At 41.8% G+C, this 23,897-nt stretch overlaps 1 protein-coding gene across 12 annotated transcripts in view; it reads right to left on the minus strand.

The window, feature by feature from the left end:
• The window catches only part of LOC139155893 (RWD domain-containing protein 4-like), an 86,551-nt gene extending 62,764 nt beyond the window's left edge, over positions 1-23,787 (minus strand). For 8 of the 12 annotated variants that reach the window (XR_011557128.1, XR_011557129.1, XM_070731253.1 and 5 more), the window contains exons 1-6: positions 23,614-23,787; positions 20,750-20,830; positions 19,898-20,007; positions 19,672-19,816; positions 19,166-19,283; positions 17,901-17,950 (exon numbers count right to left, since the gene is read on the minus strand). Coding sequence is in view for 10 of the 12 variants with exons in the window: in XM_070731253.1 (XP_070587354.1) it covers positions 17,901-17,950; positions 19,166-19,283; positions 19,672-19,816; positions 19,898-20,007; positions 20,750-20,830; positions 23,614-23,637 (528 nt within the window). In the remaining 2 variants the exon portion in view is untranslated. Of the gene's footprint in view, positions 1-888; positions 1,029-1,114; positions 1,384-14,444; positions 15,279-17,900; positions 17,951-19,165; positions 19,284-19,671; positions 19,817-19,897; positions 20,008-20,749; positions 20,831-23,235; positions 23,376-23,613 lie in introns of those variants that run through there. The other 4 variants (XM_070731254.1, XM_070731244.1, XM_070731252.1 and 1 more) reach the window with 4 other exon arrangements.
• Positions 23,788-23,897: the final 110 nt, after the last annotated feature.

Genomic DNA, 23,897 nt, shown 5'->3' on the forward strand with positions numbered 1-23,897 from the left:
TGAAATCTAGACAAATATTGGCGTGTCTTCTAGCCTTCATTTCTATAGTCAGTACTGTGTTTTCCCAAAAATAAGACTGCCTTATATTTTTTTGAACCCTGAAATAAACGCTTGGACTTATTGCTATGATCTCAAGAGCCTGATTGGGCTGATTGTTAGGGAATGTCTTATTTTGGGATAAACAGGGTATACTTACTAGCAAGCACTGTTATTTTAAAAATATTTTTTAAAAATATTTTTTATTTTTCTCCAAGGTAAAATATTTTTTTAAAAAACTACAAGACCAAAATTATAGGGTTTTTTAAACAGCTATACAGATATGGATTCAATTTGATTGATACACAATAGACTTCTATATTTGAGATTTTGTTTTAAACAATTGTGATGTAAAATAGTAATGTACTATTCATTTAATTTATAAATGTGAAACTTTATAATTATTTGTAGACCCAAATAGGTTTACTTGGGAATATTTTTTAACATTCATCCAGGACTGAATAAAGCATTTCTTGATTTATGGAAATGCTTAATGTTGACTTTATACATGTTGAGCTCCCTTTTTATTTTATTTTTTGTGTTGTAAAATGTACTCCTTAATAGTACATTTCTCCTTGCTCTTTGCTCTTGTCATATTCTACATTTGTGTTTCAAAACTAGGTATAATTTAGCATTTGTATTAAAAAGTATGAAGAATAACAATAGTAACTCTTTGATTTTATTGTGAAGCTCTAGGTTCACCTAATCAATGTTCTATTAAACCATATATTTGAAATCATTGTTACATTTGTTTCATTGTTACTTCTACTGGTTTGAAATAATTATATGAAACATAAACTAACATAAATAAAAAAATTAAAATTAATTTTTCATCTTTGAAAATGTACTTACTGAACGTAAGGACTTCTGAAGCAAAGTTTGTTTTCTAGAAGTTGACAACATGGCTGAATGAGCTAATTTAAGGTTATATTTTATTGTTTCTTTGGTTTTTCCAGATAATTTTTCTTTTTCCAGACCTTAGAATCAGTTACCTATAATATAAATATATATCTAAATATTTTCTTCCAAGATCACTTAAATAAGTAGCTGGCAATCAAAGACAGATCACAAGGATTACCTTTAGTGTCATATAGCTACATTTCTTATCAGCAGGTCTCTATGGTTTATTTATTCCAAATTCCTTCTTTAGAAGTATCGTTTTTATAAAATCTCCAAAAAACAGAAGTCTTGGGAATTCTGTATGCCCTCTTCTATTTATCCTTCTGGTCTTGGTTTATGGAAATGGGTGTTTCCCAGGCAGCATAGACTCATAGCAACGTTCAGTGGCATACGTTGCTTGAGTTGCAATTCAAGTTTCAGTCTTTTGAGTATCTATTGACATTAGCCCTAGCACAAGTTTGAAAGAAACTAGAAGTAGAATCACAAATCAAATCTTGTATGTCAACATTATTCAGGAACCCAGGATCATGGCTTTAGCATATCAATATGATTCTCTGCCTTAATAACTAGAATGGATACAATGTTGTAATCCCCCTTTAAAACTTAAATGACAAATATTAGCATAAAATTTGAAGAGAAAAGAAAAATAAAATTTCTACCTTGTCTGAAATTTGTTAGGTGGTTGTTTAAGTAAAATGGTTACTGTAAGTAAATTATTTATTGGATTGAATAATACACTTAATCCATTTAGACAATCAAAATGTTTCTAGGTACTTAAAGAGATTAAGTTCACAGGTTTTTTATTAATTAATTTTAATAATGTAATATATAAGTGATAATAGTTAATAACTTTTTAATTGCTTTAAGGCTTAACAAAATCATTTTACTTTTACAGATTTTAAACTCTACTGATCATAATACACACTTTAAAAGAGTTTACAGTATGAGTACAGATAGCCTACCTTTTAAATATTCTCTTTGAACCAGAATATCTGGTTTGCATGTTAAACATCAGCAGAGAGATAGGGGTATTCCAATTGCTTTTCCCTCATAACTCGTCTATTCAAATAAATTGTCAAGGTAACTAGATTTCTGTTCCATAGAAACAAGCAACAAGAGACTGAATAAAAGGACAGTATTTTGGGAAGCCTTGCAATTGTGTACTCTCAGAGATGAGGAAAAAAATCCTTCTTTCTTCAGAAAAATATACTGATTCATCAGAGGTGCAAATATGTTAAGGTAGTTTTTCTACAATGAATTCATTTCATATAAACCACATTTTTATACATATAATCTGCCAAAATTTGTGTAGCTCTTCTTTGCTAACTATGACAAACAAAACTGTAAATAACTAGCTTCCCCACAAAATTAAACTTTTGTGAAAGTACGGATAGATTAACTTCCCCCCCCCCAAAAAAAGTGTGTGTCATAAATATGTAGTAGTTAAAACTGTACAAAAAGCTGTTCTGAAATACCTTAACACCCTATGGAAAAATACCAAACCTGACAATTCCATCTGTCCGTCCATTACCCTAAGGGGAGAACTATTGACCCCCTCAGAGAGGGTCCGCAACTTGGGCGTCCTCCTCGATCCACAGCTGACATTGGAACATCATCTTTCGGCTGTGGCGAGGAGGGCGTTTGCCCAGGTTCACCTGGTGCACCAGTTGCGGCCCTATTTGGACAGGGAGTCATTGCTCACAGTCACTCATGCCCTCATCACCTCAAGGCTCGACTACTGTAATGCTCTCTACATGGGGCTACCTCTGAAAAGTGTTCGGAAACTTCAGATCGTGCAGAATGCGGCCGCGAGAGCCATCGTGGGGCTTCCTAGATTCGCCCACGTTTCTGCAACACTCTGCGGCCTGCACTAGCTGCCGATCGGTTTCCGGTCACAATTCAAAGTGTTGGTAATGACCTTTAAAGCCCTACATGGCATTGGGCCAGAATACATCCGGAACCGCCTTCTACCGCACAAATCCCAGCGGCCGATAAGGTTCCACAGAGTTGGCCTTCTCCGGGTCCCATCGACCAAACAATGTCATTTGGCGGGCCCCAGGGGAAGAGCCTTCTCTGTGGCGGCCCCGGCCCTCTGGAATCAACTCCCCCCAGAGATTAGAACGGCCCCCACCCTCCTTGTCTTTCGCAAATTACTCAAGACCCACCTTTGTCGCCAGGCATGGGGGAGTTAGGATATTCCTTCCCCTAGGCCAGCGTTTCCCAACCGGTGTGCCGCGGCACAGTAGTGTGCCGCGAGACACCGCCAGGTGTGCCGCCTGGGCGGGGCGCTGCGGTGCCTCCAACCTCTCGGCTCCTGCCCGATGCCGCGGTTTCTGGCGCTCTCCTGCTGGGCCCCAAAGAAGGCAGGAAGAAGGAGAGCTTCATTCTTCGCGCCTTTTTCCCGCCTTCCTTCTTTGGGGCCCAGCAGGAGAGTGCCAGAAACCGCGGCATCGAGCAGGAACCGGGAGGTCGGAGGCACCGGCACGGCAGCGCCCCGCCCAGCTGAAGCTTCCCTGTCGTCGTCGGCAGACCTGGTCGTGTCGTCGGTGGCAAGTGTCCTTTGGGGCCCAGCGGGATGGCACTGGCGGTGGGAGCGGGGGGGGCGGCTGCAGCGGCGCAGGCAGTTGCGGGGAGATGGCGGTGGGAGCGGGGGCGGGGGGCGGCTGCAGCAGCCCCGGGCACCGTTCCCTGTAGGCTTTTCCAGGGGCGCGCAGGGAGCCGCGGGCACCCACCCGCCTGCCAGATTTCCCTCCGCGCGGCTGGGGAGGTGGATTCGCCGCCCCCGCCAGCCCGATCTCCCTCCAGTGGCTGGTGACGCAGATCTACCGCCCTCGCCAGCCTGATCTCCCTCCGTGGGGGGGGGGGCGACGAACCGACGACCGGGGGCTGTCCGTCCATGTTGGGTGGTGCAGGGCAGGCACAGGCAGCCCCAGGGGAGAACAAGGGAGGGAGAGAAAGGAAAGAGAGAGAAAGGGAGGGAGAGAAAATTGAATGAAAGAGGGAGAGAAAGAAAGAGTAAGAAGTAGAAAGGATAGAGAAAAAGGAAGAGAAAGGGAGGGAGAGAAAGGAAAGAGAGAGAAAGGGAGAGAGAGAAAATTGAATGAAGGAGGGAGAGAAAGAAAGAGTAAGAAGTAGAAAGGATAGAGAAAAAGGAAGAGAAAGGGAGGGGGAGAAAGGAAAGAGGGAGGAAGGGGGAGAGAAAGAAGATATGAAGGAGGGAGAAAAAGAAAGAGATAGGAAGGAAAGAGGGAGAGAAAGGAATGAGAAAGGGAGGGAGAGAAAGGGAATGAAAGAGGGAGAAGGGGTGAGAGATAGAAAGGATAGACAGAAAGGGAGAGAAAGGAAAGAGAGAAAGGGAGGGAGAGGAAGGAAAGAGAGATGGGAGAGGAAGGAGGAGACAGAAAGAGAGGAAGGAAGAGAGAAAGAGGGATGGAGAAAGGAAGGAAGAGAGAGAAAGAGGGAGGGAGAGAGAAATAGAGCGAAATGGAGGAAGAGATTTTTTTTGTCCAAACTTTTTTTAGCGCCCCCCCCCCTCCATGTTCCCCAGGATTTTGAAAATATGAAAAATGTGCCGCGGCTCCAAAAAGGTTGGGAAACACTGCCCTAGGCCATTACAAGTTATGTATGGTATGTTTGTGTGTATGTTTGGTTTTTTATTATAAGGGTTTTTAGTTGTTTTATTAAATTGGATTGTTACATGTTGTTTTTTTAATCATTGTTGTTAGTTGCCCTGAGTCTGCGGAGAGGGTGGCATACCAATCCAATAAATAATAAATAATAATAATAATTCTTTGCCTTGATGTTTTATAGACACCTGCGTTTCTACAAATAGTGATATGTTGCATTTCCTTGCATACATCCCTCTTCCTTCATCGCTCTTTCCTGCCACTTTATTTTGCTTCAAACACAGGGTAACTTAGGTCTCTCTTGACATCAAGTCATCCTTGTGATGTTCCCTCTCTTGTCGCATTTCATACCGGGCCATGTTTTTGCTGTTCTCTACTTTTCCATTAGCATTTTCTAACACCCAATGTCTGGAAATTTTAAAATCTTCCTTTTTCCCTTCAAAACCTTTATTTTTAACCCTGCTGTTCTGTTCGGGTCGTATGTGACCCGAAGCCAAGTTTGAGTCCCTGTAAAAAAATTTCCCTGCATATCTGAAACTTGAAATTTCATGACTGCTCATCATTTCAGGGGTTCTCTCTATGAGAATTTTTTTTGGGGTGGGGGTGGGGGGCTTAGTTTTTGCTGGGCAAAAAAAGTTACAAATCTTATGTTCCTGGGTCACCCTGACCCGGACCGAAAACTCTTCATTTGCAGTGCTTATGTTTGGTCTTTTTGAAAGCTTTTTTCACTTGGAAAGTAGTCTGAACATTTCTGCACACAATGATATGAAAATTGAAATGAAAAAAGTAAATCTTATTGGTTTATTTTGCGGATATAATGCACGCCCCCCCCATTTTTGTGAAATCTTTTTCAATTTATGGATAGTTTTGCTTGCAAAATGCATTCTATTTTACTAAAGTTGGTGTGGGATTAGTAGCTTGAACATTTCTGAATATAAGAAAAATATAAAGGAACTGAAAAAAATTATTCTTATTGGTTTTTTAACATCAGAAATAAGGCCTCCCCCCCCCCCCTTGGCTGCTTGCAACCATTTTCACTTTTTATTTTTTTATGCTCCAAATCCGAAATATTCTTTAAAATCTTAGGCATTCATTTACTCAATTTAACAATGCTGATCATCAAAAAATATTTTTGGGGTGGTGGCTAATTGTTTTCTGGGCAAAAAAAAATCATAACTTCGAGTCTGTTTCTGTTCGTATGTGACCGGACCAAAAATAATTTTTTTAGGTACTTGAATTTGATCTTTTTGAAAACTTTTTCAACTGGAAAACTAGTTTGAACATTTATGAACATAATGATATGAAAATTGAACTGGAAAAATTGAGACTTATATTTTTATTTTGATCAAAAAGCCCCTCCCCCCATCCTTTTTTGAATTTCGTGTCAATTTCTATTTTTTAAGGCTACAAATCCCTAAGGAATTTTCCCCCAAAAGGTTTGATATACTAAATTGAACATTTCTGAATACAGTGGTACCTCAAGATACGAACCCCTCGTCTTACGAACAACTCATGATACGAACCCGGGGTTCAGAAAAAAATTGCCTCTTCTTACGAACTTTTTTCGAGTTACGAACGGTTCAGGAGGCTGAAGTGAAGTCTGCCCGGAGACCGATGACACTGCAGATGGGAGAATTTCCATTGGCCCATGGAAATTCTCCCATCTGCAGCGTCATCGGTCTCCGGGCAGATTCTCCCTCGACTTGAATTCACTTCAGAACCCGGAAATTCGGCAAAAGTTCGGGGTTCAGGAGGTTGCTGGGAAGCCCCCCAGCCCGGTGGTCACCTTTTAAAACAGCCGGGCGGCTTCCCAGGAGCCTCCAAACGCCGAACTTTTGCCAAACTTCCGGGTTCTGAAGTGAATTCAAGTCGAGGGAGAATCTGCCCGGAGACCGATGACGCTGCAGATGGGAGAATTTCCATTGGCCTTCCTGGATGTTGCCAATTTTTTTGCGGTTTTTTTTTTTGGTTGCACGAATTAATTGACGTTACATTGTTTCCTATGGGAAACAATGTTTCGTCTTACGAACCTTTCGTGTTACGAACCTCCTCCTTGCACCAATTAAGTTCGTATCTTGAGGTATTACTGTATAAGAAAAATATAAATGAACTGAAAGAACCGTTGAAACTTACCTGAACGGTCTTCTCGATGCACTGCAAGGAGAGTCCAACGTGGGTAATTCTCCAGTCTGATTGGAGGGACTGAGTTTTAATTTATACATTATGCAGGCACCGCCCCCTAGCCCACCAGTCATACATAAACGAAGGAGCAGTAAACTATAAACATTTTTATTAACAAACAACTGGTAGGCAACAAGCCCGGTCAAATACTCAACAATGTAAGGCACGAAGCCCTTGGTCCACCAACTGGGTGGGTTTTGGACTCTCCTTGCAGTGCATCGAGAAGACCGTTCAGGTAAGTTTCAACGGTTCTTCTCCAATGCACTTGCAAGGAGAGTCCAACGTGGGATGTACCCAAGACATAATAAACGGGAGGGAAAACTGGTCCAAGGGCGTTCAAGTGGAGCACACTCTCTGTAACACCCTCCTCCCAAAGGCTGCGTCCGCTGATGCGAAAGTGTCAATCCGGTAATGCTTGATGAAGGTAGAAGGAGCTGCCCACGTGGCTGCTCTACAAATCTCTTCGATCGAAGCTTGAGTTGACCAGGCTGCCGAAACTGCCGCACTACGTGTCGAGTGCCCCGTTATTCCTTGAGGAATCGTCCTTCCTGACACTGTATAAGCCTCAGAAATGCACTGACATATCCAGCGGCTGATCGTTCGGGACGACACCCTAGAGCCCGTGCCATGTGAGGCAAAGGATACAAACAATGCTTCCGATGAACGGCAGTGTTGCGTCCTACGTATATAGATTTTGATGGCACGTCTCACGTCCAGTTTATGCCATCGGAGTTCAGATGGATGCGTGCCATGTGCACAGAAATCAGGCAGAACTATTTCCTGAGCCCTATGGAACCCCGAGTTCACCTTCGGAATAAACGCAGGGTCCAACCGGAGGACCACCCTATCCGGGTGGAACAGACATAAATCAGGTCTTACTGATAGGGCTGACAACTCCGAAACCCTTCTGGCCGAGGTGATGGCAACTAGAAAGGCCGTCTTTATAGACAGAAAGCGCATTGATATTGTCCTCAATGGTTCAAAGGGTGGTGCTGTCAAGACCTTAAGCACCAAGGAAAGATCCCAGGAAGGGAATCGATGGATCACCGGCGGACAGATGTTCGTCGCGCCCCTCAAAAAATCCCGAATCCAAGGGTGACGTGACAAAGGACGGTAACAATCCGGACTTAAAATCGTCGATAAGGCGGCCACGTGACGTCGCAAAGTGTTAGGGGCCAAGCCTCTATCCAACCCCGCCTGAAGAAAGGTTAGAATAGTCCCTGGCAGGGCGGCTAGAGGTTCGATGTCCTGAGTTGCGCAGAAGGTGCAGAAGGTATTCCAGGTGGATTGATAAATCCGGCGAGTAGACGGTCTCCGCGCCGCCTGCATGGTAGCAATGACCGAGCTGGGTAGCTGTAGACGTCTCAGCCGGTCCCCTTCAAGTTCCACACGGTTAGACTCCACCATTGGGGATCTGGATGTGCAATGCACCCCTGGCTGAGGGCTACCAGGTGATCTGGAATCCTCCACGGTGGCGAGACCGACAACTCCATTAGATCCGAAAACCATGCTCGCCGAGGCCAAAAAGGAGCTACTAAGAGTACCTCGGCACGCTCCTGGATGATCTTCTGTAGTACCTTCTGAAGGATGCGGGTAGGTGGAAACCCGTACAGGAGCCCCTTTGGCCATGGAAGGCGTAAGGCATCTACCCCTTCCGCGCCCGGAGATGGAAACCGGGAAAAAAAGCGAGGTAGTTGCGTGTTGTGGCATGTTGCGAACAGATCCAGGATCGGTGTGTCGAACCGAGAGGTCAGGGTCCTGAATACAGAAGGATCCAGTTTCCATTCTGCTGGGTCCAGGGTTCTGCGGCTCAACCAATCCGCCCAGACGTTCTCCTGACCAGAAATGTGTTCGGCCGAGAGAGAGGCCAGGTGAATTTCCGCCCATCTGAACAGGGAGTTCGCCTCCTGCATCAGACGGCCGGACCTCGTCCCGCCCTGGTGGTTGATGTACGCACGAGCGGAAACGTTGTCCGTCAGGACCAGGACATGGTTGCCCTGCACTAGGTGAGCAAAGTCCAGCAGGGCGAGGGACACTGCCCTCAATTCCAAAAAATTGATATTGACGTTCTGTAAGTCCCGAGGGGTCCAAAGACCCTGTGTCACATGAGATGCGAGGTGGGCACCCCAACCGAACAGGCTGGCGTCCGTCGTAAGAGTGATGAAGTCCTGGACTCGAAAAGGCGACCCCCTCCGAAGGGCGGTTGAAGTCCACCATCTCAGGGACCGCCTGACTTCTGCAGGAAGAATAACCTGCGTTTTGGAATGGCTGATTTTCCTCCTTTGGTAGGGCAGGAGAAACCATTGGAGGGAGCGAATGTGTAATCTGGCCCAGGCCACCTCTATGCAAGAGACTAGGGTGCCCAAGATCTTTGAGAGGAAGGCCAGGGAAGGTCTTGGCTGTGATGACAGTGTCTGTAGTAGGGCTCTGATAGTGGACTGTCTGTCTCCTGATAGGAAGACCTGGCACAAGTTCGTGTCGATGACGGTGCCCAGATGAGCCAATCTGGTTGTCGGGTTCAAATGACTCTTTTCTCGGTTTATGGTAAACCCATAAGCTTGAAGGGTCATCAAGGTCAGCTGTAGATCTTGTTGTGCCTGGTCCCAGGACTTTGACAGAATTAGTATGTCGTCGAGATATGCCATAAGGCGTACTGACCGGTGTCTCAAGGTGGCCGTGAGAACGTCGAGGAGCTTGGTGAACGTCCTCGGCGCCGATGACAGACCAAATGGCATCGCTCGATATTGGTAGTGGGATCCGTTCACACAAAAACGGAGGAATTGTCTGTGCTCCGGTAAGACCGGAACATGGAGGTAGGCCTCCTTGAGATCGATCGAAGAGAGGAGGTCTCCTGGTCGTACCGATTGTAGGATAGACTTGAGGGAGTGCATTTTGAATCTTTGATAACGCACATATAGATTCAACCGCTTGAGATTTAAGATTAAGCGGACACCACCCGAAGCCTTGGGGACTAGGAATACGATTGAATAGAAACCCTGTCCCCTGAGGTGGAAGGGAACCTCCTCTATTGCATCTATCTCCAGAAGATGCTCTATTTCTCGGTGTAACTGCTCCCTCTTTTGAGTATCTACTACGTGGGGACAAGAGAGGAACCGGTTTGGGGGAACCCGGAGAAAATTTATCCGCAGCCCTTGAGTTGTCGTGGCAACTGCCCAGGGGTCGAGGGAGGCAGCCTTCCATGCATCGGCGAAGTATAGAAGTTTGCCCCCCAAGGGGTAGCGGCCTGTAGAGTCACTTCCCACGCTTTGATCCCTTAAAGTTGGCACCCCGGTAGGGACGGCGTCCTTGTTGATAGGGCCTGCCGCGGTCCGCAAAATACGGTCTGTCTTGACGGAAACCTCCCTGATTGAAAGAGCCCTGTGAGAAGTTCCTCGAGCCCTGAGAGACGGCTGAGGAGGGCTCGGCACGAAAGTTCTGCCGCCTATAGAATGGGGTGTAGCGCCTTTCTCCCCTCCTGTTTGACCTGGGGAGCACCTTCTTCTTGTCCTTATCCTTGATAAGGACCTTTTCAAGGGAGTCGCCAAACAACTGTTCCCCTTGGAACTTGGCTGAGGCTAGGCGCCATTTTGATTTAACGTCCGCCTGCCAGCTGCGCAGCCAAATTAGTCTCCGAGAGGACAAAGATGATGCTAGTGCTCGGGAAGCAAACTTGGCCGTGTCCATTGTAGCGTCGGCGGAGAACTCCGTTGCCGCCAGTAATTTATTCAAATCCTGACGGAGCTTGCCATCCTCCTGGCCTGCACGTGATTGCATGTCCTGTATCCACAGGATAGTCGCTCTATTAAAAAATGAGGCAGCTGAAGCTGCTCGCAGAGCCCAGGCGGCCATTTGGTGTGTTTTCATAGCCACGGTCTCGGCTCTTTTGTCCTCCGCTTTTAGTCCTTCAGAGACCTCAGAGGGGACTAAGGCATTGGACACCAAGCTCGCCACCGGAGAGTCTATGGTGGGTGGTGTAAGGAGAGATTCCATTTCTTGATCGAATGTGTAATACTTCCTATCAATCATGGAAGGTCCCTGCGCTGCCGCTGGTGCCTCCCAAGGTCTTTTGATGTTATCAAGGAAGATATCCGATGAGGGGATGGTTTCAGGCTCCTTCTTGGGTACCGAAAGCAAGACCCCTTTAGAAGCTTGTGCAGAGGTATCTGTAGGTAGCTTCCCCTCTCCTGCCCCTTCAAATGCCAGCTTAGCCTTATTCAGCATGATCCGAAACAGAGAGGGCTTAAACAGTCCCACTAAGCTTGGGGGTTCAGGAGGTTGCTCATCCCCCGATAGCCCCTCACCTTCATCACTTTCCTCCTCCCTGAGATACAAGTCCTCATCCATGGAGCCCTGGAGGGAGGCTGGTGCAGGAGGAGCCCAGACATTCCTGTGTCTTTGAGGCACAGGGGGCATTGGGGCTTGCTGCTGAGACCCGACCGTGATGCCCTGGGCATAAACATTGCTGATGAGATCCTGAAGGTGTGGGGGCATGTGCTGCCACGTGTCAAAGGAATTCCTCAGACCTACAGCTGAAGGTGTAAAAGTGGCTGTGGTCTGGCTAAACTGCCCTCCAGGAACGTGATGTTGACTAAGCTGACCTCCTGAAGTGAGTAGGGGGCGTTCAGGCGACCAATCTCTTTCCGTTGCCGAGCCTGCAACCCCAGCAATTCCAGGTAAGGGGGAGGCCGGGGGGGCTGTGGGCCCCAACAGCAAATTAGGCTGAGGCAGCTGCTGTCGCTGAGAGAGCTCTAACTGTCTCTCCAGAGCACGAATCCTCTTCTCTGCCTCCTTCAGTGAGGCACTCTGAGAGGTCTTAGATTTGGCCTTTTCTACATGAGGCTTCTCTTTGGGGGTAGCCGGCCGGATAGTAGTAGCCACCTCCTCCCCTGAGTGAGCAGAGGTTTCAGCCATTGCGAATCCACACAAACCTGACCGTAGAAAGAAACCAAGGCCTTCGTACTAGCTCGCAGCCGAATACACAAGTAACGGATCAGAGAGAAAAACTCTCTACGGCTGCGTGTATCCGGGCAGATAAGAGGCGAGACTAGGAGGAATCGATGAGGTCGCTCCCAGACCTTGTCATCCAAGATGGCTGTCGCGCCGTTGCCATGGCAACCGGCGCGACGCTAACGGCCTTTCCCGCACTTTTCCCTGATGAGGGAATCGGCAATGGCGGCCGCGCCGTTGCCAGGACAACCGGCGCGGATTCTGAGGCCGCTTTCGTCTTCAAGCCTCAAGAGGAGATCGTTCCTCTTAATCGCCCGGTAGGTCGCCCGTTCATCCTTCGGCTCAGGTCTGTTCGTCGGGAGGGGCAGGCCCCTCCCAACGGCAACCGCCTCCACCGCCGGGAGCGACCACGGAGGCCGGGAACCCGGTTGCCCTGTAATACATTCATTTCCCCCCCCACAGACTCTACACGCTGTCAGAGAGTCAATTGGATAGAGGAGGGGGGGGGGGCAGGGCACACAAGCAGCTAATAGAACCCACGGAGGGTCTAAATAGCTGTTGCAAAGGAGGGAGCCAGTCCAAAGTACCTGCAGAAAAACAAAAGGAAAAAAAGGAAGAAAAAGCATTAGTTTCAAATCAATGTCAAACATTTTTATACTAACACTTTAATTAACAGTATTAATCATTTTTCTGAAGAGAAAACTCAAACAAGTCCCTTTACTGCGACTGAGTTTTCATGACTGGTGGGCTAGGGGGCGGTGCCTGCATAATGTATAAATTAAAACTCAGTCCCTCCAATCAGACTGGAGAATTACCCACGTTGGACTCTCCTTGCAAGTGCATTGGAGAAAAAATGGTTCTTATTGGTTTATTTTTGCCACAAAAGGGACAACCCCCCCCCCGGCCTTGCTGTGTGACATTATTGTCACTGTTTATACATATTTGTCTAGAAATATTTGGAATATCCTTTTGAAAATCAACCACATTGTAGCCAGATAACTAATTTTATGAAAGAAATCCATTTTACTAAAAAAAAGTATGTAAGTTTGAAATTAACAGCATAATTTTTATATAAATTGAAATAACTTTATATGCAAAATAAACCAATATGCATCAATTTGTCCAGTTCAATTTTCACATCATTATGTTCAGAAATGTTCAAGCTACCAATCCCACACCAACTTTAGTAAAATAGAATGGATTTTGCAAGCAAAACTATCCATAAAGTGAAGACTATTTCAAAAAAACGGGGGGGGCATACATTTCATCAACAAAATAAACCAATATGCATCAATTTGTCCAGTTAAATTTTCATATCATTATGTTCAGAAATGTTCAAGCTACCAATCCCACACCAACTTTAGTAAAATAGAATGCATTTTGCAAGCAAAACTATCCATAAATTAAAAAAAAAAATCACAAAAACGGGGGGGGGGGCGTGCATTATATCCGCAAAATAAACAAATAAGATTTACTTTTTTCATTTCAATTTTCATATCATCGTGTGCAGAAATGTTCAGACTACTTTCCAAGTGAAAAAAGTTTTCAAATTGACCAAACATAAGCACTGCAAATGAAGAGTTTTCGGTCCGGGTCAGGGTGATCCGGGAACATAAGATTTGTAACTTTTTTTAAACAGAACAGCAGGGTTTTAAAGGAAGCTTGAATTTAGTAGCTATAGTAGTATATTGCTTTGTGTGAATTTTTACACACTTCCCTCTGTTACTCTTTCATCAACAAATCTTAAAATATTGTTTTTTAGTCAGTCAGACTTTTTAGAGGTATTCATTTGTTAGTATACCAATAACCCTTTTTATATTGAGATGTTTAAAAGTAGTTACCATATTTTATTTGGTAGCAATATTTAACATGGCTCAGATACATAATTCTGCCAACTCAAACGTACGTATTTCAATTCCATTTAATTTAACAAAAACTGAACACTTCATTTAGACTATTTTAATGCACATGTCCAATGTCTGTAGAAAGAGACCAAACATAAATAAAAACACAACAAAGATAAATAGAAATTTATTTAATCCCTCCCAATTTTTTTAAAAAATGTATTAAGGCATCTTATTCATTATCACTATTGACCTAATAAAAGAGAAGCCTCAAATACAAGATATCTAATCCATCAAAGTATCACCTTAGCTATTAATTTGGCTGAAAATTAATGACAACATGTATTTTTCCAAGTAAAAAATTGAAACTGAAATAAAGTGGGGCAGCACCTGAAACCTGTATTCCATTATTTTTTGCAAAAACAAATATAATTACAAGAAATGGCATTTTCAATAGCAATGCCAGTAATTATTTTATCATATGCATTGTATGAAATCCTTCATATAGTGTAATCCTACACAGATATAAATTGAACTGTGTATAATGGAGTTTATTTCATAGTGAGAATGTAAGACCTCTAAGTAATTACCAGCAGCCAAAAATAGCATGGCCCACGTGCTAAGGGAAACTGGCTGTGGAAGTTCAGCAACAGGCAGATAAATGGGACAGTATTGCTGTCTTATGCGTTCAGATCATTTCTTTTTTCCTATCTGTAGGCTCCACTTTTGTAACGGTTTGTTTTCTTCATATATTAGCAACTATGCAAAAGGAATATTATTTCTCTTTTTACTGACTGGTATTATCTAGATCAGTGTTTCCCAACCTTGGCAACTTGAAGATATTTGGACTTCAACTCCCAGAATTCCCCAGCCAGCACTGGCTGGGGAATTCTGGGAGTTGAAGTCCAGATATCTTCAAGTTGCCAAGGTTGGGAAACACTGATCTAGAGAACACCAAATATACACTTTTCAATTAAAAAATGGGGAGTCGTTCTTTGGTATGGGCTAATTGCCATAGAATGAACACACCAGTGTTGGAACATCAATATTATGCAATGTAGTAGTAGCAAAATTGTCATGAAAATAGAAATCACTGTTGCTACACATTGTTTTTTGTAACTAATGGCCTTGTTTTACTTTATATTTCACACTGGAATATATATAAGCCCACTTGAAATGGGTTATACATTCTTTTTAAAATGTAATTTAAGCTGGTGCATATTTTTCATAACATCCACTACAATAAAAATTTTCAGCCTTCTATTAAAGGCTGAATGCTATGAATAGTATCTGAAATGATACTTAAGTAAATATATATGAATCTACCATGGGATTCAAATACAAATATAAAGATTAAGAGATCTAGAATTTTTAGACCATTTTAAGTGTTCTAAAATTAGCTATTTTAATTTCATTTACCCCCCAAAGATTTCTATGGTTTAGTACATGAGTAACAATATATGTTAAAATTACATATCGTTACAGTCAGTGTTGTGACAAAGTACATCAACACTGCCTTTGACATACAGTATTTCCTATAAAGAAAAACATGAGTTCAGACAAAAATCATAAAGCCAGAAAAATGTTGCTCTTGATGGGTACATTTTAACACATTTAAAGGTTTAGAACTGTTATTTATAAAACTTGTGAAAAAAAATCAATTTTTGTTACAATGTGGATTCAGCTAAGGTTTTCCTATATCAGAGTCCTCCTATTCATCATCCTTGGAGCCCGTTTTGCTCAGCTGTAAAAAGACAAAAAATATTTTTTTTCATTTTTATGTGACAATAAAGAGCAGTTAAAATCAATTTGATAATTTTATTACAGACCATTGAAGTTTGTAAAATATATTTTTTCTTTACAGACTAGGTTTTCATTCTTGACGTTTAAAAAAACAGCCAAAATATTAACAGAAAGATATATTAGATAAGTATTGGGGGGGAAATATCATATGTTTTGTAGCAGGTTTTTTTGTTCTTAGATGCATTTATACTAAGAACACACAACTGTTGCTATTTTCATCATAGTATTATTCTACTGAATTGTGTCCTACATAGTATACGTTTGCAAAATTGTTAATATACAAGTTACACTGTCAACAATGTCATTTATTCCTAGTGAACACCTTTATGTTCTAGATCAGCAGTTGAATTGGAGTAATACATTGTAATACAGTGTTCCCTCGATTTCCGCGGGGGATGCGTTCCGAGACCACCTGCGAAAGTTGAATTTCCGCGAAGTAGAGATGCGGAAGTAAATACACTATTTTTGGCTATGAACAGTATCACAAACCTTCCCTTAACACTTTAAACCCCTGAATTGCAATTTCCCATTCCCTTAGCAACCATTTAGATTATTACTCACCATGTTTATTTATTAAAGTTTATTTAAAAAAATATTTATTAAAGGCAGATGAAAGTTTGGCGATGACATATGACGTCATTGGGCGAGAAAAACGGTGGTATAGGGAAAAACCCCGCGAAGTATTTTTTAATTAATATTTTTGAAAAACCGTGGTATAGACTTTTCGCGAAGTTCGAACCCGCGAAAATCGAGGGAACACTGTATATCTTAAGGAACAAGATGGATCTTTTTAGATGAAAAATAGTGTTACAAGTTTTTATATATTATTAAACTATTTATTTCTTTTATTTGTACTAAACACCATACATTCATAAAAAGGTATTAACATTTTTGGGGGTAAATGCTTTTAAGATGCAAACAATAAGCTTATCAGAAAAATCCTCGGTAGAGTTCACTGCCAAATATGTGTTTACTGCCAAAATGGGCATAATTGGCTAGAGGCGATATGGCTTCAATTGAAGGACTTAAAGAGACTAGGCAACATGTGATAAATTAGAATATACTTGTTGGATTGGTAAGGTAGTCTTCACTTAAAAATGGTTATTGGGAGTTACATCTTCATGCTCTCATATAGCAAAATGCCACGTGACTACTCTGATTTAAATGGCAATTGTACCAATTTCAGCAGAAATCATTAGGCAAAATCCTGCAGGGTTGCAGTGTCCCCTAGTCACATGATCCCCATTTTAGAGATGGGATTCATCAGATTCTGGAGAACTGGTAGCGGAAATTTTGAGTGGATCAGAGAACCAGTAAATACCACTCTGACTGGCCCCCATCTATTCTCTGCCTCTCGAGTCCCAGCTGATTGGGAGAAAATGGGGAATTTGCAGTAATCTTCCCCTGCGATTTTGAGGGAATTGAGATTTTACAGTATCCTTTCCCCTGCCATGCCCACCAAGCCACACCATGCCCAGCAAACCAGTAATAAAAGTTTTTGAATCCCACCACTGTCCTATTTGCCATTTCCTTTCAGCTTACCTGTTTATTTTGCTTGTTGAAAGCAAACAATGTTTACAAATGACAATCACATATTCATGGGATGTTGTGACTCTTTTAATTGCAAGCTAGTTGCCAACTGCCCAAATTTCCATTACATGATCATAGGGAAGTTGCTATAGTCACAACTATGAAGAACAGTTGTTAAGCTCTCTCATTCAACTCTATTGTAACTTTAAAAGGTTTTTTGAAAGAGAGGTTGCTGAACAATGGTATCTGTATGAAACTTTTAAAATCCTAATGCATGCAAACATATCTTTTTTTAAAAAAAATGCTTCTGGATACTCTTTTCAATGGATTCCAAAGGCAACATGGCTGCTTGGAACTAATCCCTTCCTCCTTTTTTAAATTAGTCTTTGAAATACGAAGGATACAACGTGACTTCTGAGAGACAACAACTGATTACAGATGGGCCCCTTTTTGTGCTTTTTAGGGAGTTGGAGAATTTGCTGAAAATCTTTGGTTTTGCTCTCAATATTTTTGGCTGATTTGAACCAGTAGCTGATATAAATATAAAAATAAATTGTGGCTGCCTATTTTGCATTCAACCTTCCTTATACTACAATTATTTGGCTTTAACAACCCATTTATAAAAATCATAAAACTGTTATAATACTTTAATTTCATTCTTGCATATTGTATGAGATTTACCTCAGATTTAGTTGAAAAAGTTGTAGCACTCTTCTATAGAATGATATAGATTGTTAGTGCTTAAATATCTACACATTGTCCTTTAGGATGCAGTACAAAATTCCTGAAACACTGATCAAGGGGGGGGGGGGGGAGGAAACCCATACAGGTATCAATGCTTAGAATTAAAAATATGGTTCAAAATGGTTCAAGAAGATTGAAATACTTACATGCTTTATAAAAACACGAGGAAAATCCCATTATCATTCATATCCAAAATGGTTTAAAAAAGAAAAAAGAAAAAAATATTAGATACTGCTAAAATCGCCCCCCAAATTACCATTTTAATAATGTTAATTTTCAACATTCTTACCTTAATTACGTCAACCCAATTCCATCCTCGAGGAAGTTCTCCTTTGTGATCTAATCAAATATATAATGTATGTATTTTTCAATTTGAATTCAAACATCTGTTTTAAAATTAAGGTATTAATTTACATCATAATTTGTGGTTAATCTTAAAGTAGCATACACTGGCTTATCGCAAACTCTTATGAATAACTGGGCAATGCTTGGCAGTGATGAGGAACGGCAGTGATGAGCCCTTCATGGCATTGGACCAGAATATCTCCGGGACTGCCTTCTGCCGCACAAATCCCAGCAACCGGTTAGGTCCCACAGAGTTGGCCTTCTCCGGGCCCTGTCGACGAAACAATGTCATCTGGCGGGGCCCAGGGGAAGAGCCTTCTCTGTGGCAGCCCCTACCCTCTGGAATCAACTCCCCCTGGAGATCAGGACTGCCCCCACCCTCCTTGCCTTTCGCAAACTTCTTAAAACCCACCTCTGCCGTCAGGCATTGGGAAATTGATTCCCCTGGGCCGGTCTGTTTTATGCATGGTATGTTTGGGATGTTTGATTGTTTTTACATTATAGGGTTTAAACTGTTTTAATAATTGGATTTGTATTATGCTTTATTGTTGTGAGCCGCTCCGAGTCTTCGGAGAGGGGCGGCATACAAATCTAATAAATAAATAAACAGAACATATCACCCTCCAGATATTTCTGAATTTTAACTGTCAATATCTCTGATTATTGGTCATGCTAGTAGTTCTGGTTCAGCAACATAAATTCCAGAAAAGAACAGGATTCATTACTATTCTGAACAGATTACTTATAAATACCTATTTTGCATATACGTTCAGCATAAATATAGGAAAAAGCCTATATTTGTTATATTTTATATAGAAAACATATATTCTATGTCTGTGATGGCGAACCTATGGCACATGTGCCAGAAGTGGCACAGAAAGCCATCTCTCCAGGCACACCTGCCATCGCTTGTTGCTCTTCTGAGTTCTTCATGGAAACACCAGAAATGTGAAGAGTAGCTTCCTTACACACATGCAAGGGCTAGAAAGCTTAGCTTCTGATTTTCATGCATGCGTGCCAGAAACCAGAAGACCAGGTGCATGTGCGCCCTGGCACTGCTCTTCTAGTTTCTGGTGCTTCTCCAGTGCATGCATGTGCTCCTGTTTCGTCACTCAATGCCGAAAAGGTTCACCAAAACTGTTCTATGCCATACTTGTTTTTTTTTAATTAAAAGAAAGGTAAACTATATAAGCAGCAATTTATACAAACCTGTTTTGTCAGCTAACTTCCGCTTTTGCGTTTTGGACAACTGTTCTTTTTTCTCCTTTTTCTTAGTTGGTGGTGCTGCATCAGAATGTCCAGTTGAGATGCAGTTATTTAATGCTGTCTAAAGAAATGAAATGTATTATTTATTATGAATTCTCTGTAATTTATTAATTCTATACTTAGTATTTGCATTAAATGGAATGAAAAGTGATTACATCTGTGCTTAAACTTTTCTGTTGTCAGTTTTTAAAAAAATGTATGCTATACAGTAATACATAATAACTTAAACCACTGCTTCTGTAATACTGAATACTGTATGCTGCCCCTCGAGTGTACGGAGAGGGGCGGCATACAAATCTAATAAATAATAATTAATATAGGAATGTCAAACATTGCTAGGAATTGAGTTCAATCTTATAGTAACAGATCAATATCAAGAAACTGATAGATTGCATAGAAAAACATTTTCATATGTTAAGATAGTTCAACATTAGAAAATATAAACTCACCACAGTATTAACTGGTTGATTTTCCATGAAAATCTCTTTATTATCTTTAGCATATTCAAATATTGTGTATGTCATTGAGGTTCCCAGATTAACTTCAACCTCTTCTATTAATTTATCCAAAATACTTTGTTTTATCGCTGAGGATCTAGGGCAGATGACAAAGAAGAGATTAAAAAGTTACTTCTAGAGAGACTTTCTTGAACATCTCAAGAACTGGATCACTTACATGGCATTGTTGAAGAATGCATCCATTGATATTACGGGAGCAGTTTGTGGGTATGTTTCTGGCCATGATATTTCTATAAGAAAGGCTTTGGGGTCTCCACTTTCACCTATCTATAAAAAAAACATGTAAGTTATGTCTATGCAGGAATCCAGTCAATTCAAGCTTTAATCAACAAAAATACTAAAATAGATATTTCATTTTTACATTCAATGTCAATTTTAGAAGGAATTTTCAAATAATGTTACATGAGCATTATAAATAAAAATATGACTTCACCAGAATCCTCTTCTTCTTCCTCCTCATCCCACCCAAATTCCGAGCTTTTATTTCTTTCATAATGGGTTTGCACGCATTATTTTCCTTTACATTGATTCCTATGGGAAAAATTGCTTCTACTTACAAACTTTTCTACTTAAGAACCTGGTCATGGAACGAATTAAGTTCTTAAGGAGAGGTACCACTATACTTGGCAGCACCCCTGAGGTCATGTGATCACAATCCAGGAGCTTGAGACACAATTATGTTGTATTATCCCGCAATCACATGATGATCGCCAATTGTACCTTTTTTACCAATTTCCTACAAGCAAATTCAAAATGGCAGGAGGTTGCAAACTGGCATTGCACTGAACATTGATGAATCCATTTACTCGCAACCAGAAATGCTGGAATGTTCAATTTAAATGTTGTGCTCATGAGGCTTCATGCTTTATGACCATGTTGCTTAGCAATGGAAATTCAAATCCCAATCACCATTGTTTAGTGAGGACTGCTTTGATCAAAACAGACAGAACCTACAGTTTAAGAGATTAATATAGGCTGATGTGAATTAATACGATTTCTAAAAACTCACCCTATATTGAAATGAAATAGGACTGAGTTCCCTAAAACATTCATCACCTTCATAAATAGAACGTAATGCTTCTAACTCCATCTGGGGAAAAAACACAAGCAAACAGTTTATATTTTTATGTTTAATTTTAATCTCAAACTGTGCTGGGAGGTCTATAAACCTCTCAGCCAGGCATGAGCACAATAGCATATATGCTTAGTAAAAATTATAAATAAATAAATAAATGATAGATAGATAGATAGATATATGTTACATATAAATTTAAAGGGATATTGATCCGCCAATACACATTTTCAATGGTGGATGTCATCAGCCATAAAGCATAATCAGTAGCATGGGTTTAAAAAGTCTGAAATTCAACCAGAAATTGCTTTTTGTGATGCATGAAAATATATCTCATTGCTTATTTTTAATAGTTAAGCTTAATAGTTTCTCATTGCTTATATGACCCCTATGACAATCAATAAGTGTTGTATGATATTTCTTGACAAATGTATATTTTCTTTTATGTACACTGAGATCACTCAAATCACACTTGGCCAATAAAGAATTCTATTCTATTCTATCCATAAAAATAAAATATATTTATAAACTCTTTTTTAAATAACTCCCTCTTTCAAAATTTGTATTGGTTTCAATGGTCAAAAAATTAATAAAATTATATGTACAAAAAGGAAAAAAGAAAATACTGTATATCTATAAAAACATTGTGTATAGAACTGTAGAAACTTCTAGATTTCCTAAAGAAAAATTATCTTAGCTACATTCACGCATCACAAATGCACCATCTAGGTTTTTATGGAGCCATCCTTATAGTACAACAATGGAGTAGAAAGGGTCCATTTAGACCAGTGTTTTGTTTTCTTTTTCCAAACCTGGCAACTTTTAAGATGGGTGGACTTCAACTCCCATGATTCTCCAGCCAGATTATCATTACAAACAACTTTGTTCTTTTTGCAGACGATGTAAAACTCTTCAACACCACTGATAACACAACTACTCTACAAAAAAACCTAGACTCAGTTTCTGACTGGTCCAAACATGGCAACGCCAAATCTCCACCAGCAAATGCTCTGTCCTTCACATCAGCAAAAAGAATCAGAACTTCAAATACAAACTTAATAAACAAATTATCACAGATAATCCCCACTTGGTCAAGGACCTCGGAATACTAATAACTAAAGATCTAAGTGCCAAGTCCTATGTAGCTTCTGCTCTGGAAATCTCACACTACTTACCAGATCTTACAAAACTTTTGCCAGACCCATCCTTGAATACAGCTCATCTATTTGGAACCCATATCGCATCTCAGACATTAACACCCTTGAAAATGTTCAAAGATACTTCACAAGAAGAGCCCTTCATTCCTCCACTCGAAACATAATACAGTAGTACCTCGTGATAAGAAACCCTCGTCATACAAACTTTTCAAGATACGAACCCGGGGGTTCAGAAAATTTTTTGTCTCTTCTTACGAACTTTTTTCTCCTTGCGAACCCGCCGCCCGAACACTGAACCGGGAAGTTCAGCAAAAGTTCAGGTTCGGTGTTTGGGTTCGTAAGGCCGCTGAGAAGCGCCGCCGCCCGGCTGTCACCTCTTGAAACAGCCAGGGGGCTTCTCGGCATTCTCCTGAATGCCGAGAAGCCCCCTGGCTGTTTCAAAAGGCGACAGCTGGGCGGTGGGGCTTCTCAGTGGCCTCCCGAACCCAAACTTTTGCTGAACTTCCGGGTTCGGCATTCGGGAGAACACTGAGAAGCGCCCGGCTGTTTCAAAAGGTGACAGCCGGGCGGTGGCGCCCAGTGGAGCGCTATTTTTGCGATTTTTTTTTGCTTGCACGCATTAATTGATTTTACATTGTTTCCTATGGGAAACATTGTTTCGTCCTATGAACTTTTCGCCTTACAAACCTCCTTCCAGAACCAATTAAGTTCGTAAGATGAGGTATTACTGTACCTTACGAAACTAGACTTACAATCCTGGGTCTTGAAAGCTCAGAACTACAACGCCTTAAACATGATCTAAGTATTGCCCACAAGATCATATGCTGCAATGTCCTGCCTGTAAACGACTACTTCAGCTTCAACCATAACAACACAAAAGCACACAAAAGATTCAAGCTTAATATTAACCGCTCCAAACTTGACTGTAAAAAATATGACTTTAGTAATCAGGTTGTCGAAGCGTGGAACTCATTACCAGACTCTGTAGTATCATCCCCTAACCCCAACATTTTACCCTTAGACTGTCCACAGTTGACCTCTCCAGATTCCTAAGAGGTCAGTAAGGGGCGTACATAAGCACACTAGAGTGCCTTCCATCCCCTGTCCTATAGTCTCGCCTATATCCCGTATTTCTTCTCTACTATATCCTCTATATTAAACCTTCATTGTGTATTGGACAAAATAAATAAATAAATAAAATTAAATTAAAATTGCCAAATTTGAAAAACACTGGTTTAATCCGAATTCTACCGAGGGAAACCTCACCAGGGTTTCGAATCAACGGGTGGTGTCATGACCCTGTCAAAACATTGCGGTTACGCCGTCTTCAAGGCTCCCCCCGTGGTACTAGCGCTTATTTGCAACACAGGCAAATGCTCCACTTTCTTCCCACTACATGGTATGTCCTATCCTATCCAAAGCTGGCTGAGGGATTCTGGGAGTTGAAGTCCACAAGTCTTAAAATGGCCAAGGTTGGAGTCATCTGTCGTATCCCTCCCCAGCATCTCCCATACCGAGACCCAGGAAGAGGCGGTCCTTTATTAGCCACGCCCCTTCAAGGGCGGTCTTCAAGTAACCCAGGGCGCTTTTGCTCCTTCCATTCCCGGACCCTGCCAGTCTATTCCACCCCTTCGTCTCCTTCACCTCCTGGTCCTCGTTCGCCGTCATGGCGCGACACCGGGAAAGAAGACCCTCCCCCGGCCTCCTTTCGCTCTGTCTTCCCCTTTCGCCGGCCTCCTGGGGAAAAAAAATTCCACAGAATCGTCAGTCCGAGAGGGAATCGCGCACGCCAAGATCAATACAGAAGACGGTCGTCATTACGCAGGCGCCAAAAATGACAAGGCGGAAAGGGAGTCAGGGGGAGGGAGTCAGTCAAGTCACCCTTTAGCGGTGATTGGACAGTGTGATCTCCCTCGCTCCATTCACCC

Source organism: Erythrolamprus reginae, unplaced genomic scaffold (genome assembly GCF_031021105.1).
Source record: "Erythrolamprus reginae isolate rEryReg1 unplaced genomic scaffold, rEryReg1.hap1 H_9, whole genome shotgun sequence".
Lineage (NCBI taxonomy): Eukaryota > Metazoa > Chordata > Lepidosauria > Squamata > Dipsadidae > Erythrolamprus > Erythrolamprus reginae.